Source organism: Convolutriloba macropyga, unplaced genomic scaffold (assembly GCF_964194025.1).
Source record: "Convolutriloba macropyga unplaced genomic scaffold, txConMacr16.3 SCAFFOLD_3297, whole genome shotgun sequence".
Taxonomy (NCBI): domain Eukaryota; kingdom Metazoa; phylum Xenacoelomorpha; order Acoela; family Convolutidae; genus Convolutriloba; species Convolutriloba macropyga.
The window spans coordinates 7,835-24,996 of NW_027453034.1; the positions used below are offsets into that span (position 1 = coordinate 7,835).

The 17,162-nt window shown below is 36.0% G+C and overlaps 1 protein-coding gene across 1 annotated transcript; it reads right to left on the reverse strand.

Moving 5' to 3' along the window:
* Positions 1-3,627: 3,627 nt before the first annotated feature.
* Positions 3,628-16,819, reverse strand: LOC142357997 (uncharacterized). Its single transcript, XM_075409474.1, has 5 exons — positions 15,184-16,819; positions 9,536-9,808; positions 8,976-9,155; positions 6,013-6,149; positions 3,628-4,343 (listed from the first exon to the last, which is right to left on the reverse strand). The coding sequence occupies exons 1-5, from the start codon at positions 15,946-15,948 to the stop codon at positions 4,277-4,279; spliced, it is 1,422 nt and encodes a 473-aa protein (XP_075265589.1). The 5' UTR covers positions 15,949-16,819; the 3' UTR covers positions 3,628-4,276.
* Positions 16,820-17,162: the final 343 nt, after the last annotated feature.

The window sequence follows — 17,162 nt, forward strand, 5'->3', positions numbered from 1 at the left end:
TTTAGGAGTGTGTAAAGCAGGGCTTTTTAATTTATATCTATCATTATGGTTTCGCATATCTGACAAGTTGTTAACAAATTCTTTTTGACTTTTTGATCAATTCTTAAAGCTAAGGTCTTATGTTGTTTACTTGATGTGCTTGCAGTAGTTTCTAGAAATAATTGTGCCCGAGGTTGTGAACATTGCTATCCAAATGTTTCTCAAAATTGCGTCAAAAATCTTGTCAATATTTCTTCATTTCAAGTGGTAGATGAGAAAACCATTGTTGGGCTGAGACAATTTGCGCAGTTTGTATCATTGCTATATTTTTAAAGATACTGCTTCATTTAAAACAGATTTCGTTTCCTCCGGTCTTAGTGTCGTGACCATATTTGCTGTGAGAGCATTCAAAAAATGTTCGGTAGTATCCGTAGGTTCTGTGCCATCAATATGTCTCAAGGGTTTTTGTATTAGGACTGAGCCTCCAAGATATGGATACATTATTTGCTTTTTTCATCTCACATATGGTGATTGTGTGTTTTTTGATGCAGCTGGTAAATAAAATGGTGTTAGTGCATTTGTTATCGTTTAATCATTTTGTGTATTTAAATGTCTAACAAAATTTTTTAATTGTCATCCAATAATTTGACCTGATTATTATTCGGTAAAACTGCCTGTTGTGAAATATTTTAAACAACAAATTGAGTTTCAAAATTTGCTGAATTTTATCTTTGAAGATGTGGCAACGGATTATTTATGTTTGAGAGTAGTGATAGAGTTGTCTTTAAAGATTGCTCTGATTTATGGGGCCGTTCTCCTGAAACTGCTTTTTGTGTTGTATTATCTTGGTTTGCTATTGTTTCTCCCAGTGATAGAGAGTTTATTTTGTGTGATGAGAAATTAGCGCCGTGCTCTAAAAGTGTTCAATTGAATTCTTTAGCGGCTGAAGCATCTAAGTTTGTATCTATCAATCGTGTGTTTACTATTTTATATAAAGCTTGTTGTGTTTGGGGCGAGGTCTCAAATGCGTTTTTGAGACGGATACTTTTATCAATTGTAAACGCAATTGCTTCCGCATGGTGGTTCTATATAACTTCCTTAATATCAATGTCATTTTTTGTCATAGTTTTTGAGGGAACTTCTGTTATAAATACAAAATTGTGTGAAACCAGTGTTCGTCGTATCTATATTGTAACATATCTGGAAATTGCGTTACTAAATGTGGAAAAACTAAGCGATTGATTTTGTTGCTGAGTTTATGTGTCGGACTATGTGTCTTATTTTTGAAGAAACTATGTACAAACCAGACCAGGTAACAAGTATAATTACTTCTAGGATATCCGGTTTGGAAAGATTAGTTTGTTCAACTGTACTAAAAAGATCTGTATAAGATGTTAGAACTCTTCTGTTTCTTGTCGGGCAATTCTTTGTACGCTTTCTTTTCTCGCTTTGCAATCCGCTTTAAATTTCAATAGAAGAGTTTTAAAATTGTTCGGCTAAATGAGCTACGTGATTTTTACATGTGATTCCTTCAAGAAATTCAAACATTGTATCTGACAGAGCGCAGAACAAAGTGTCAAAGATAAGTACAGTGTGGGGATTAGTTATTGGATCTCTAAGAAAGAGTATAGTACACTTTGTTGCTGTTACGTATGAGGTAAACAATATTCTGGAGATTTGAGAGGCGTTAGTATCTAGAGAGAGGAAAAGTTTTTGTTTTTGATTAAATCACTGCAATTTTAATTGTGAAGCGGTGCATAATAATCATGTGACTTCATCCGCCTTGAGAACGTTATTTATATGAAAGGATTTTATGTCTGTTAAATGTGATTGGTTTTATTGTTCTAGTGAAAGAATTTTTACCGAAGTAGTCGAAAGAAGCGGATGAAGGGAATAGTGTCTCCATTTTGAGGTTTTCATTGTATTTTGTGTTAGTTTTTTCATTATTTGTCTGCTAAGAAACAGTTTTGTAGGAACCCGTCTGTTGTGACTAAAGATTAAAAAATGAGAAAAATTGGAGTAACTGGGCGTGAAAAAAACTGCGAGAGATTTGTGTTTTTGTGTGAGTTCTGCTTAATGTTGGAAATTGTCAACTCATTGTTCGCAACAGTTGAAGCAGACCGACCATTGAGGGCTCTTTTTAGAACCCTAAGGTTTTAATAGTTGGAGCTATTAAGATCAGCGCGTGGAGCAGACTTACCTATGTCCATTGGACTAACTGACTCAGCAAAGAACTTTAATATAACTTCAATTATTACGGCAGAAGATATAACGTACATCAGAGTCAGATGTATGATCATGGTATAAAAGAACTATAAAAAAAAGAACTATAGGACACTGACTGGGAATAGCACACAGCCTTTGTTTATCACAGACTAGAGTCTTCTTAGTCTGTTACTGGCTAAAAAATTCAATGATTAGGTTTTCTTCTAGTGCAGTTTTCTTAAGGTTTTGATTTTCAAAGCCATTGCAGATTAAAACAGGAAAGTTAACAAAATTTGTGATTTCTCGCGTTCTTTAGATCAAGAGATATCTTTTGACACTTCATTCATCTCAGAAAAATAATAGCTTAAGACTTTGTTTAGATTTTACAATTCATAAATTTCTGTCGTTTCAATTAATATTTTCACAATTTGTTTGACGCAGACTTGTTTTAGTAACCAACTAGTTAGTTTATTTTAAGTTAGTTAATTTTAAGTTTGACGCAATTGCTGTTAGTGCTGAGTTTTTGTAAATAAAATCTGTTTCTATAGAATTTTCAACTTTTAGTTTATCTTTGTAGTTGTCATTATTTAGTTATCAAAAGTTGTTCATTTCTACATCTATTTATGCGCACGCCGGACCGTAGTTTTGTCGAGGGAGAATTGACCAACAAAATTACAATGTAACAGTTTTAAAAACTTAAAAAAAATGCCCAAGTTGTCAAGTACTACCCTTTGCCAGAATTATTTGGGTTAAAAAGTTCAGTTGTGATGTTGAAGCAATAATGGTCTATTATAGAGGGCAGTTACAGAACCAAACACACCAAGATGATTTTCTCAACTGGCTCTGATAACACCAATGTTGAGGCCAGGCTAGGCTTCTTTAAAGCCTCTACGAGAAATTGACTCCCTTTTTTGTCCAATGTTTCTCTTATTTAGGATCCCTGATCCTCGGAAAAGAGTTTACGAATTTCAAAGTTTATTCTTTTTTTTCAAAGTATCAAAGTTAAAGTTAGTTTGGCAGTAAAATCACTAAGATGATTAATAGAAACAGGACACACTACCAAGTAAAATATCGCTCAAGAATTGTGCTTGAAATTGCACTATATCTCAATTATTAAGACAAAAAATTGTTAACGCTTGACAAACTTAACTTGTTTTGGTGATAGTGGAGGAATTCGTTTTCAATTTTGAGTGACGGCTTCACTTTATAAGTGATGTTCAAGTACCAAAAAAAGTTACTAACTAAACGTTGCGAAAATGAACAAAATGATTGGACCTTGATAGAATGATGCATGTTCAATTTGCTTGTTCAATGTATAAGCTTTGATCAAACATCTTAATGCGCGCATTTCCCTACATTCCCATGAGCAAGTATTGATTTTACTTGGAAGTATGCGATTTTTCAAAAAGGGCACTTTGTAACTTTGTTTGGGGCGGGCGGTTGAATGATCTTCAGAGGTTAGCTCTAGAAATTTTATCTGTTTTTCTTAATGTTTATAAAGTATTGCTGATCTCTTGAAACTTTAATTTAAACTTTAAGACTAATTCCTGATGTTAACTACCCTACATAGAACTCTTCACTGATTTTTTGTGAATTTGATAAGGCTATGACTAAAATTTTTTGTTTTGAAAAGTTTGTGAGAGTGCCTGGAACATTATGTGCGAACGTACATTATCGAGCTTCCTTGTTAACATCTGGTGGATTCTGATTTCTGCTAACTCCTTTTTCTGTTGAAATCTGAATGTTTCAATTTGGCGAATAACAGTAGCTTTTTTTTCTGTCTAATTACAGTGAAAATGAACTATAAAGTTTACGAATCGATATTAAGTTATTTTCAAAACAGTACAACAAAAGCTGAATGATTTTTCTATCGTCATCACTTCTCATTTCTTGGCATATTGTACTAATCCATTATGTGAGAACAACTTTCTATAAAAATTGTCGAACTGTAGCCGCTTCAGGTTCCACATAGTGACATATTTTGCAAAATTCTTGCACGTGATCGTGGCGTGTGTGCCTTCACTTCCCCTAGCAATAGTTTTGTGTCCTGTCCAGATGGCTAGATCACTGATTAACATAACTCAGAGGTTTGTTACTCGTTTAATGCAATGGCGACCACCCATGTCAACAGTTTCTGAATATTCTCCATTGTTCTGCAGCTGAAACGCACAAACTATTCGACTCAAGAAAAGATACCCAGGTCTGGACGGAAGTTTGAGCGCACTACAGTCTGAACCATGATCTGGAGTTGGTCTGGTCAGAGGTCAATTTGGTCTGAAAAGTCTGATCCTAGGCGTAATCCAGCGCACTTGAGTCTGATCATAAACGGTTCGAGCGCAATTGGGTCTGATCGGAAGCGCATTCGAGCGCACTTGAGTCTGATCATAAAGGGTTCGAGCGCAATTGGGTCTGATCAGAAATGTTTTCGAAAGCAATTGGATCTGATCAGGGACCATTTCGAGCGCTTAATTTTTTTTCATTTTTTTGTTTTTCTTTTTCTGAGAGATGGCAACAATAAAGCAGCGTGCTGATCAGAGCTCTAAAATCAGATAGCTCTGATCAGAAAAAAGGAGTCCAGCTGATAGCAAAAGCCGGTCCCCCTCAGTGGAAATTTTGATAAACTGGAGACCACGACGTTTCTTATGGAAAGCTGTCTAAACTCATCCATTGAGTCAGAAATATACACTAAAAGGTACACTAAAAAAATGTCCTCAACAGTTGGGTTTCGTTTTCTCTATCAATACTTTTATAATGGGTTTTTCTTTAGATAAATTAAATACTGCAAACATCAGTTTTCATGAAATGAATAGATTACAGCAAAATTTAGAGATTTGTTCATAAATAAATTTTTTTTCTGATCAGACTATTTCGAGCGCACTTTGTTCTGATCAGAACCGGTTTCGAGCGCGCTTCAGCTGATCATAAATGGCTGCAAGCGCAATGGGTTTGACCATAAATAATTCGAGCGCAACTGGGTCTGATCATAACATCTTCAAGCGCACTTGAGTCTCATCATAGTCTGATTAAGGTCGGGGCAATGGTCTGAATTTGAGTCTGGACCATGGTCTGAAGATGGTCGGAACAGAACGCTTTCGGTCTGAAAAATCAGAGACCCTCTTTGTTTGGAAAGTCTGATCAGATGTAACTTGGGTCTGGAAAGACTGATCAGAGATCATTTCGGTCTGGGAAAGTCTGTTCAGACAAAAATTTGAGTCTGGACCTCAACCCTGGTGAAAATTTTACTAGCTAGTACAAACACATAAAATCCGACCAATTTTGAGCTATTTTGACCGTGGACATCAATTACAAAAATGTGGCTTTCAATGCCAAAACTTTGCAAATAAAGTCCACATACGGCAAAAAGGGACTCTTCAATTTATATGTCTTTCTGGATCTTACTTGAAAAACTTTTTGCACACCGGATTGAAAATCAAGTGAGGTGGCAGGCATTCCAGCTAGTCATAGTTTTGTTTAGAAATTCTTCCATGTTTATCTTGGTCAGAACCAATTAATGCTAATGGGGAATTTTGGAGTTTAGACTGGGCTTGCACTTTGGAAGGACAAGTATTTTAACGAAAAAATAGTCTATGAAACTTCCGAGATACGTTGTGATCAATTTATGAGATGGAAGGACAGTTTGATGTACAAAAAAATAATTCGTAATTTGAACTTACAGTTGATCGAGGTGCTTAAACCAAGTTAAAGTTAACCAGGGCACATATTAGTTTAATATGAGTAAAACTTCACAGCTCTTTTTCATTTCCACTGAGAGGGAAGAAACGCCGAGATTTTTTAACTGTGTTGTTCATTAAATAATCAATCACCTACCTTGTTTCTATGGTGATGCAGTGGTTGTCAAATCTGGAGAGAAGTTTGTTCAGGCCTGTCAAATTTTCAAATCTGACTCCACTCATTGCACAGGGGCTGTCTCGCTTGTTCAACACAAACGCATAAGCTGCTATGTCCTAAATAACGAATCACTTGGGAACACTTGCTAATGACGCGTACTTAACTCCAAGTGCGTTTCAGTGCTGGGCCAGTGTAAATGCAATTCCTCATCATTACTGAATCATAGACTGATTCATGTCACTTTTTTGACTTGCCAGACTTGCATTCATCCTGATTTTACAATGGCCACACTTGCGCCAATTCTAATTTTTTTCCAGACTTGGGCCGAGTCTGATTTTTTAATTGTCAGTCTGGCACCCATTCTGTTTTTGTACTCAAAATAACCGAAAAAATGTTAAAAATAGTAGGGGAAACGGCAAAAATAGCCGAAAAAACGTCAAAAATAGCCCAAAAAACAACAAAAACAGCCGAACAAACGTCAAAAATAGCCAGGGAAACGTCAAAAATAACCGGTCAAAAATTGCCGGAGAAACGTCAAAAATAACCGATAAAAACGTCAAAAAAAACAGGGAAACGTCAGAAATAACCAGAAAAACGTCAAAAATTGCCGGGGAAACGTCAGAAATAGCCGAAAAAAACGTCAAAAATAGCCAAAAAAGAAAGTCAAAAATAAACCGTCAAAAATAGCCAGGGAAACGTCAAAAATAACCAAAAAAAACGTTAAAAATTGCCGGGGAAACGGCAAAAATAGCCGAAAAAAAACGTCAAAAATAGCCAAAAAAACAACAAAAAACAGCCAAAAAAACGTCGAAAATAGCCAGGGAAACGTCAAAAATAACCGGTCAAAAATTGCCGGGGAAATGTCAAAAATAACCGATAAAAACGTCAAAAAAACCAGGGAAACGTCAGAAATAACCAGAAAAACGTCAAAAAGTGTCGGGGAAACGTCATAAATAGCCGAAAAAAACGTCAAAAATAGGCAAAAAAACGTCAAAAAAAGCCGGGGAAACGACAGAAATAGCCAAAAAAACGTCAAAAAAAGCCAAAAAAAAAACCGTTAAAATAGCCGGGAAAACGTCAAAAATAGACGGAAAAAAACGTCAAAAATAACAGAAAAAAAAACGTCAAAAAAGCCAGGGAAACGTCATTTTGATAATACGGTTTTTATATAAATCTACATAGTAGGATGTCTAATACCGTTACTTGCGCCAATTCTAATTTTTTTCCAGACTTGGGCCGAGTCTGATTTTTTAATTGTCAGTCTGGCACCCATTCTGTTTTTGTACTCAAAATAACCGAAAAAATGTTAAAAATAGTAGGGGAAACGGCAAAAATAGCCGAAAAAACGTCAAAAATAGCCCAAAAAACAACAAAAACAGCCGAACAAACGTCAAAAATAGCCAGGGAAACGTCAAAAATAACCGGTCAAAAATTGCCGGAGAAACGTCAAAAATAACCGATAAAAACGTCAAAAAAAACAGGGAAACGTCAGAAATAACCAGAAAAACGTCAAAAATTGCCGGGGAAACGTCAGAAATAGCCGAAAAAACGTCAAATATAGCCAAAAAAGAAAGTCAAAAATAAACCGTCAAAAATAGCCAGGGAAACGTCAAAAATAACCAAAAAAAACGTTAAAAATTGCCGGGGAAACGGCAAAAATAGCCGAAAAAAAACGTCAAAAATAGCCAAAAAAACAACAAAAAACAGCCAAAAAAACGTCGAAAATAGCCAGGGAAACGTCAAAAATAACCGGTCAAAAATTGCCGGTGAAATGTCAAAAATAACCGATAAAAACGTCAAAAAAACCAGGGAAACGTCAGAAATAACCAGAAAAACGTCAAAAAGTGTCGGGGAAACGTCATGAATAGCCGAAAAAAACGTCAAAAATAGGCAAAAAAACGTCAAAAAAAGCCGGGGAAACGACAGAAATAGCCAAAAAAACGTCAAAAAAGCCAAAAAAAAAACCGTTAAAATAGCCGGGAAAACGTCAAAAATAGACGGAAAAAAACGTCAAAAATAACAGAAAAAAAAACGTCAAAAAAGCCAGGGAAACGTCATTTTGATAATACGGTTTTTATATAAATCTACATAGTAGGATGTCTAATACCGTTACAGGCAAGAAGTTCAATTTCAGTGCAATTTTTTTCCAAACTCAGCCAGCTTCGTCACTACAGAGAATGAATTGACAATTTAATTGAGGTGTAAAAGTTGGCCATATGATTAAAAATGATAGCGCAAAGGATCTTCAAATAAGAGATAAATTTTTAACTTCAGCAGATTTTTTCTTTAAAAGCAGTTTTGTTCAAGTTTTTGTTCAATTAATCAAGCATTACAAAGAAAGCAGTTAAATATCCGAAACGACATCTTTCGAATTTTTGTGAAAATATGAGTCCGATCTGTTCAGATTTTTTCCGAAAAATATCTGTGAATCTAAGTGGAGTGACCAATCAGTCATCAGTAATTTATCAAGAAAGTGGAAAAACTTATCAATTGAAATCTAGTACAAGGTTTTAATACTTATTCTACTAAAAGTGGCTAAAGGACCAATTTAATCATATGTATATGAAGTGATTCTTAAAATGTAAAGGTTTAACCAATTTTTATCTTAAAGTTGTAAAATTTTGAATTTGTACTTTAAAGGTATCAAAAAAAAGTTTGCCGCCACTTCTTTCATAATCTTCTTTAATTAGTTTATTCTTTAATACTGATTGCTCCGCTAAATTTTTCACTAGAATGAAGAGCAATTAGGCTCGAGATTGTTGTTTTTGTCCAGTCAAAGTCGATTCAAGTGAATAACAACTTTTCAATGGTAGTCTTTGCATACATCCCTCAACAATTGATCGGTTAAAATTGATTTGAAAACTTACTTATTTGATATATATATATATATATATATATATATATATATATAATAGGGAGGAATAAAGACTAAATTGGCTGACCTGAAGTTGAGGATTGTGAAGGAGAGAAGTGATGTGAGTAATGGCCTGTGCTATCTGACATGGATTTGAAATGTCCATCACATATATCACTACATCCAAGCTCTCTTCTTCCTCCTCCCCCTTCCCATCCCACAAAAGTTGTCTCCACATCGCACCATTCTTCCCTCCTATCTCTCGAACCTAATTTGAAAAATATCCCAACTGTTCAAATACTCTCCAAATAAAATGTCTCTTTTCGATGCGATTAGAACTATTTAGCTTTTGGTGCGATTAGAACTATTTAGCTCCGCAAACGCACAGATTTTCAGTGTTCTCTGAGAGTTTCGACATCCGAGAGAAATAGCCCTTAGCAGTTTGGAGGGGTGACCAAAACACTTTCTGATCTCGTTAATTTGATGTCGGACTCAACGTAGTTTTTTCCCTTTAATCCGTAGTTCAAAATCTCATCAGAGTGGTCTTGGGTCGCCTGGGTAACACATCCATTATTCAAAGAACTGTATGAGGTCTAAACTACAATACTCATATGATACTCATATATTACTTTTGTATCAAACTCGTACCTGTAAAACCTGTTTCAACTTGACAGAACTGGAGCGACGCAGCTGTGAAGAGGCAGAGCTGGCAGTCCTGCCCGATCCTGTTCCCAATTTCCTATGACGGCTACCACCACTACTCTTTTTATTTGATGACGTCAGAAGGGACGAGTGCATCCAGAATGACTCCCTGTTTTCAGTCACTTCTAGCTTGTAAGTCTCAACTCCTATTGTGGCAGTTGTGGCAGGTAGAGGCGGCGATTCCTCGGATTGGTTTTGATACTTTTCCTTGTATGGTCTCTGCATAGAAAAGATAGAAAAGTTTCTCGTGATCGATTCAATTATTAACATTTTTTGTGCACGAAAAACAATATTACAACGAGTGAACTATAAGTTTGCACATAAAACATTAGAATGGTTACCCAGGATGAAGTCCGCGACCCAAGACAGGTATTGGCCAGACCGACTCGGGTCGCTGAAGGGGAGTCAGGTGCACCCCAACTCAATGGTCTGCAAAAAATTTTGGTCACGCCTTCCGTCTGCCCAATAGCACTTTTTTGTCTGTTCGATCTCACAATACCATATTTCAGTCTTTTCGGTCTGGCTAAAATGCCCAGATCGGAATGTTGGTATTGGCCAGACCATACGAACTGTGCCCAGATTTCCAGATTTCGGAAAAATTGTATAGATGAGTGCTGCATTGACTTTTTTTAAAAAAAATAAAAGCCAATCATTGGTAGCCAACATCTACTTCTAAACGATTAGACTACTTCATCAACTAATTACAAAAATTCGCATTGTTCTTTAAATCGACTGTTTTTTCACTGTTTTTTTTTCACTGTATATTATAATTTTTATTGGATGCTTCTGCACGTTTAATTTGGTCTGAACAATAGTCTGGAAAACGATATGGCATAAGGTCTGTTCGGTCTGGCCAATGGTCTGGACAACGTCTGTTAAGTATGGCCAATGATGGCCAAACTCTGTATGGTCTGAGCAAAGTAGCCAAAATTTGTTCAGTCTGGCCAATGCCAATTTATGGTTATGGTCGGTCTGCAGCACCTCTGTCCACAACCCAGGTTGCTCAGGCTGTCACGTATCGTAGGATGCGGACTTCATCCCCGGTAACAACGTGAAAAAAAATCTTTTTGCTGTGGGTTTACCATTTAAGTTACGTTGAGGAAACAAGGCTGGAAGTCTCCGGAATTGAACTAAAAGTTTGTACTTTCTACGAAACTAGAACAAACCGTATATCTCTCTAACAATCAATTTCGGAATTGTGATGGTTTCGAAACAACAAAAAGAAACTTAGAAGCTATTTTTATTAAACTTCCTGAAAACCTAAAGGAACCTGGTTCAAACATCCACATACCTCCATCTGATGAACTCGGTTCTCGTGAAAAGTTGAGGAAAATAGAAAATTGTGTCCAGGATTCGAACTAAGATCTATTCACATTTCAATAAAAAAAATATTTTTTAGCTAATCTAACTCTTTTCCGTATATTTTCGCACTGGTAAGTACCATAAATACGGCTCATTTTTTGCATATTGGGAGCTCTAATGTCAAATCAAAATAAGATTTTTTGAATTCATCTGGCCCATGTTATTGTCCACGACAAGGGTGTCCACACTACCGACTGACAACAAAACTTTGGTTTGTAAAATTTGTTTGCAACAAATTGTAAGACCCTGAGGTCACTAAGTTTTTCTTTATCATATGCAGGCAAGACACACTTCTTAAACTTAGGAACTTAATGAGTCTCCATTTAAAGATATGGAATTGCAATTAAAATTTTACATTCATCCAAAGGAGAGAGTAGTTAGGCCAGAAAAAGCACCATTTCTGTCCATGTTGTAAGCCATAGCGGAATCAGATGATGTTTTCCAAGAATGTTTTAGAAAAAAAGCACGCTACTGTGACTTTGAAGAAAACAAAACTTATACAAATCCCGGGGAGGAGTTCGTGAAAAAAAGTTGATCTCAAGATTGAGAGAACCTGAAGCAAAACTTAGACCACTAAAAAAGTCAACGTAAATTCAGCTAAGTCTGTTGCTTAAATGGCTGAAAAACTACGGTTCAGAAGTTGAGCAATGGCTTTTGCAAGCTCTTCATCAGGTAGTAAACACTTTACTGTGAAAAGTGATCGAATACAACTACAAAAAGACATTTCAAAAAGCAAACAAGAAATTTACACCAAACAAAAACAACAGTTTGTACACCAAATGTGTAGGCGAGCCACTTTCTGGTAGAAACTTTCAAGCGCTGAAAAACAAAAATGAAGTCTTTGAAAAAGCGGGACATTTACCAAAAAAGCGTAGAAGCAAACCTCAATGAGATTCTTGAAAAAACAATGAGCTCAACAATTTTTGTGAATAAAAAAAATTTTCCAGAGCAAACAACGACAGCATCAGAGTTGGGATTCTTTAACAAGCAAAAAATCTTTTGTACCTCTCTGACAGTGGAATATATTTCAAAAATTGGCTGCAAATTGAAATTGCAGTTAGATACAGGAGCGAATAGCACAATGATATCATCCGAAAACAAGATTCAGCTAGTTAAACTTCAGTTAGAAGAAAAGATAAGATATCTCGAAGCTTATGATGGCCGTCAACTAAAGTTTTTGTAATCATTTTTCTATGAAATTGAGTGCAACGCACGCAGGTAGACAAACGAACAACTAGTGGCTGTGCAGCAAATAAAAAATTTGGAATGCCTGGAAGAGACTTTCAACCCCTGCAGTGTTGTTAACATGCCTCTACCTCTGCAAGACAATGTCACAGAGAAATTTGAACAGATGGTCAAAGAGGGCAACTTGGAGCCCATACAGACAATAGGAGCCACAAATGCATCACCAGTGGTGTTGCAGAGAAAAGCTGGTGGAGAAATGAGGCTTTGTGTGGACTTAAAAATGCATATGAAAGGCAAAATTATGGACGAGGACTACCCAATGCCAGACATGGAGACGATATTGCATTATCCTTATGGAGCTTCCTACATTGGCAAAAATGGCCTCTCAGACGCTAAATATCAAACCGAACTTGACGATGAGGGATAGGAAAAATCAGAAATCAACACATCTCAGGGATTATTTAAATTGTGCCGACTACAACTAGGACTGGAAGATTCTTCCTCGATCTCCCACAACGTCACATAATCAGAGCTCAGAGGAATTAAGGGTGTTGTGGCCTTTCAAGATGATTTGTTTGTCTCTGGAACTAACAATGAGCAGTTCGACAAGAGAACACTGACAATCAGGACTCATCTACCTAAAAAACTGTTAATGAGAAAAAAATCTAGCTCCAAACCAATCAGTAGCATTAGTATTTTTGAATACTCATTTTCTAAGGGCGTACTAGTACCATATTCCAAAGATTTCAAAAAAATTAAAAGTGCAAAGCCATCAACTAAAAACAAAGCACTCGAAATGTTTGTTGGACTAGCAAATTTTCATGGGAAATTAATTCCCGAATTTGTAAAAGAAATCCTACAACTGAATATGAGAAATAACGATTTCAAAAAACAACAAAAGCGATCAAAGACATAAAAAACTGAGGATCTTTTCCGTTTGTGCCCCCCCCAGTACGTTATGCCCCCTCCAGTGACAGAGCACGTTTCATTACATAGTAAATCGTTATGTAAAAATATTGCACGTGCGTCTGGGGGTTGCAAATAATATGCACACACTAAGCAGGGGGGGGGGGGCACAAACGGAAAGATCCAAAACTGATTATGTGCTAGCCGCTTTAGTGCACACCTACATTTTGCAAAAAGGCACTAAAGTTACAACTAACGCTTCTGAGAAATAGTTGGTGAATATCTCCAGGAAATTGACTCCACTGGTACAAAATTACTCAAAATCGAAAAAGAGCGGGAAGCATCGGCAATTGTGTTTGTGGTCACAAAATTGAAACAAACTCTTCCTGGAAGACAATTTACCTCAAAGGCAGAACCGAAATCACCCATATATCTCAACGCACAAGACGGGAAGATCTCGAAGACAGCATCAGCTAGAATCACAAGATGGAGAATAGCTCTGATGGGTTTTGACTTTGAACTCAAGACATAACAAAACAAATACAATGTGATAAATAAAAACAATGTTTGGAAGCAGAGAACAAATTTGAACAACAGAAAGATGCATTGACCATGCAAATTGTAAAAATCTTCGGTGGCGATTTCCCTTTCATTTCACTCAAACTCAGTTATCTGGTTTAGCCAAAACACAAAGGTCACAAATGAGAAAACGAAGACACTTTGGGTAACTTTCATCACCAAAAAGGACATAATCACATCTTTCATGCACTAATGAGTTACAATCAAATTGTAAGACTAGATGAGGACAATATGTCATCTGAGCCACCAGTTGAGGAGACCATATCTCAATCAGAACCTTAAGTTCTGGAGAGAGATGTTGAACCCTCACATCAAGAAAATTCGGCAGTAACTCCAACTGCAGAGTCAACGTGAATCAACGGATCCTGCAAGAGCATCAACAAGAAATAGAACACAACCAGATAGATTTGCAAAACCTATCTCCACAAAATTACCTTAAAAAGGAGGGAGGACGTGATGGTTTCGAAAGAACAATAAGAATATTAGAAGCTATCCTTATCAAGTTTTAGAAAACAAAGGAAGAACTTACATAACAAACTCTAATGCTATGAGGATAACTAATCGTCACAAAACTAAACTCGATTGACACATACATCTGACGTCAGAAGTTACATTCTTCCGCCTATAGAAACCTGATTCTTCATTCAGGCCGACCTTATGTCGGCAATAGACAAAAGGTCATCTTTATAGTGATTAATTTCACGGCGATAAAGTTGACTTCTATCGTTTTGAGGTGAAACACGTGAACAATATAGAAACAAAAGCAGGAAGAATTTCGGAAACAACTAGAAGTACCAAACTAGGCAACCGAATTGCCGTCAGTTAAAAAAAAACAAACGAATATCAGTGACAAAAATAAACTCAACAAATTGACAAAATTAGCAAAATTACGAAATGAAACCCTACTCGAGATTTTTTTGGATGCGTTTTTGAATCATTAAGAAGCCACTAATCATTAAGAGGTAATCGCTTGCAGCCATTAATCTGTTTTGTAGTTCCATGAAGATGTCTATTTGTGGTAACAAAGTTTCACTTCTTCGTTTAGTGATTGAAATATTGTTTTTTTCTGCAACAACCGCTCCCAAGAGTTATCAGTTGAAAGTTCCTCAGCAATAAAAAAACAAACATAATTGGATTCAACATGTGCATGTTTGGATTAGTATAAATAAATGTTAAATTGTTTTTCTTTCAGAAGAGAAAGCTAAATACAGATGAAATCCATGTTGTTTTCAGGGAGTCAACGTTCTCAATTTTTTTAAAAAGAAAAAGTTCAAAAAAGAAACAATTGAAAACAAAATGTGATTATAACTCAATTTCATTTGAACACAGTAATGTGGAAAAAACTAACCAAAAATGAAAACAAAGCACGACGACGATTAAAAACGCCTATATTGATTGAAAACGTCAACTGACCGCAAAAGTATGAGATGGTCATGAAAAAATGAAATCAATTAGAAACAGAAAATTGAGATGAAGCGGGAAGTCAAACTCTGAAACAATTAGATTAACTTATGCGTTGCTGCCCGAATTAATAAGAGATGTATAATCGTGAAATCCTGTACCGTGAGAAAATAGTTGAATCTGGAAATGAGGCTGGTCTTTCCACTAGAGGGGGGTCCTAAAACTATGACCTGAGGAACAGCACTGCTATGTAATTTGACACTTTTCTTATTCGCAGGGTCCAGCATTTCGTACCCTGCAGGTTGCAGTGAATTGTCCAAATTTGGGCTGATACACCGAACTGGATGATAATGTGTAGATCTAGGCCTCCTTTTGGGATTTGAATGGCTGGTAATCTGCAAATGACTACTGTTTCTGCTTCCGTAACAACGATTGCCAATATTTCTGGCGTTCAATTGTCGAATTTGGTTATTTATTTGAAGCGTTTGGCTGAATTGCTGGTCTCTGAGTAGGTGCAAGTTAGCAGTAGTAAAAGTAGTACTTCGCTTGCTGTTATTACCAATTAATACATTGTTATAACATTCGCTAGATAACTCCGAGTTCGTGCTTGTACAGCTGTTTAAAACAATGTTTGGTGATATTTTCAAAGCTGGTCTCTTTTGAGTTCTACCATCACCATCGCAGTGGCCATTCTGGTCAAAATCACCACAGTAGTCGTTCAATTCGTAACCATGAAGTGAGTCATCATTACTCATAACTAGGGGGTTGGTATTTATGCAATTAGGCGGGTACGTAGTCGCGGTCGTAACGCTGTCTTGTTTGAAAGAAAGCTGTTGGGTGTTGAAACTGAAACTGGAATAAAGTTGGTGTGCCTGTTCTTTTTGACGTTGCAGCCTTTTTTGTTGCTTCATTTTATATTGGATCATATTAAGCTGTAACTGATTAATCTGCCTTTATTAGGTGAGAATATGTGAACTGATTTCTGAAAGTTTTCAGAGACGATTTAGCCAAAAAAGGTGTACAGAGCGTCGATCGATGACAAAATTAGTGCTCGTAAATCTCGATTTCCACGAAAAATTTAGCGACTCCTTAAACCTCCAGCTCAATTAATAAAATTATTTCAATTGCAATTAGTTTGAACAAATACTTTTGATGGCTATAAATTTTCAATTTTGATGTTACAACACTTAAATGTTAAAAACTTTCCCTACCATGTAACATATTTGAGCTGGAAACAAAATATTTCGATCAAAAATCCGGTGACATAATTCGCGGAACCTTCAGTTTGTCCACAGGAAAAAGAAAAAAGAAAGCGAAAATAAAGCGACAGGTCTGAAACTCAACGTAAATTAAATGTTGTTCGCGGTGATGAACAAACAATAAAAAACAAATAAACAAAAGGTAACTGCGTTTATTAAAGAATAACAAAACATAAATTGTATTATGATCGCTTGTGTTTTTTTGTTTAATCTATAGACTATAGTCAATAAAAAGATATAATTTTTTGTTGGATGAACTCATTTTGTTGTTCAAATTCGCAGTTGTAAGTTAGCTTTGAATGACACTTCAGAAATTTTAAACATCAAAGAAATTTTTTGATCATATGTTTGCTTCGGTATTGAACAGTTCAGGTTAGGTTGAATAATATTTGGAACTCTAACTACGCGGTCAACCTACGTCTGCCAATTTTTGTGCCAAATTTGCATAAAAAGATTGTTGAAATTAATCCGCGTTTCTTTTAGGAACAGAATAAATTTGCCCAGTTTGATAAACACGAGCATTCCTGGTGGAAATGATGAAAATTGGGTTACTTGAGCGATTAAAACCTGAGCTTTCTCTGCTTGCTTGATTGGAACTCTGATCGGATGAAAAAAGAGCAATTTAATGAAATTCATCCGCGTTTTTCATTTTTTTTCACGTGCTCAAAGTATGCACACTACGTTCTGGCCTCGCTGCATTTCTAGCGGCTTAATGGAACACATGGATATTACTTTTACCACCGTTGATATATATATATATATATATATATATATATATATATATATATATATATATATATATATAAAACAAGGCTCGGTAATGTGCGTTCGCACATAAAGTTCCGACTCCACTCATCCACATATTTGGCATAAATGTCTAC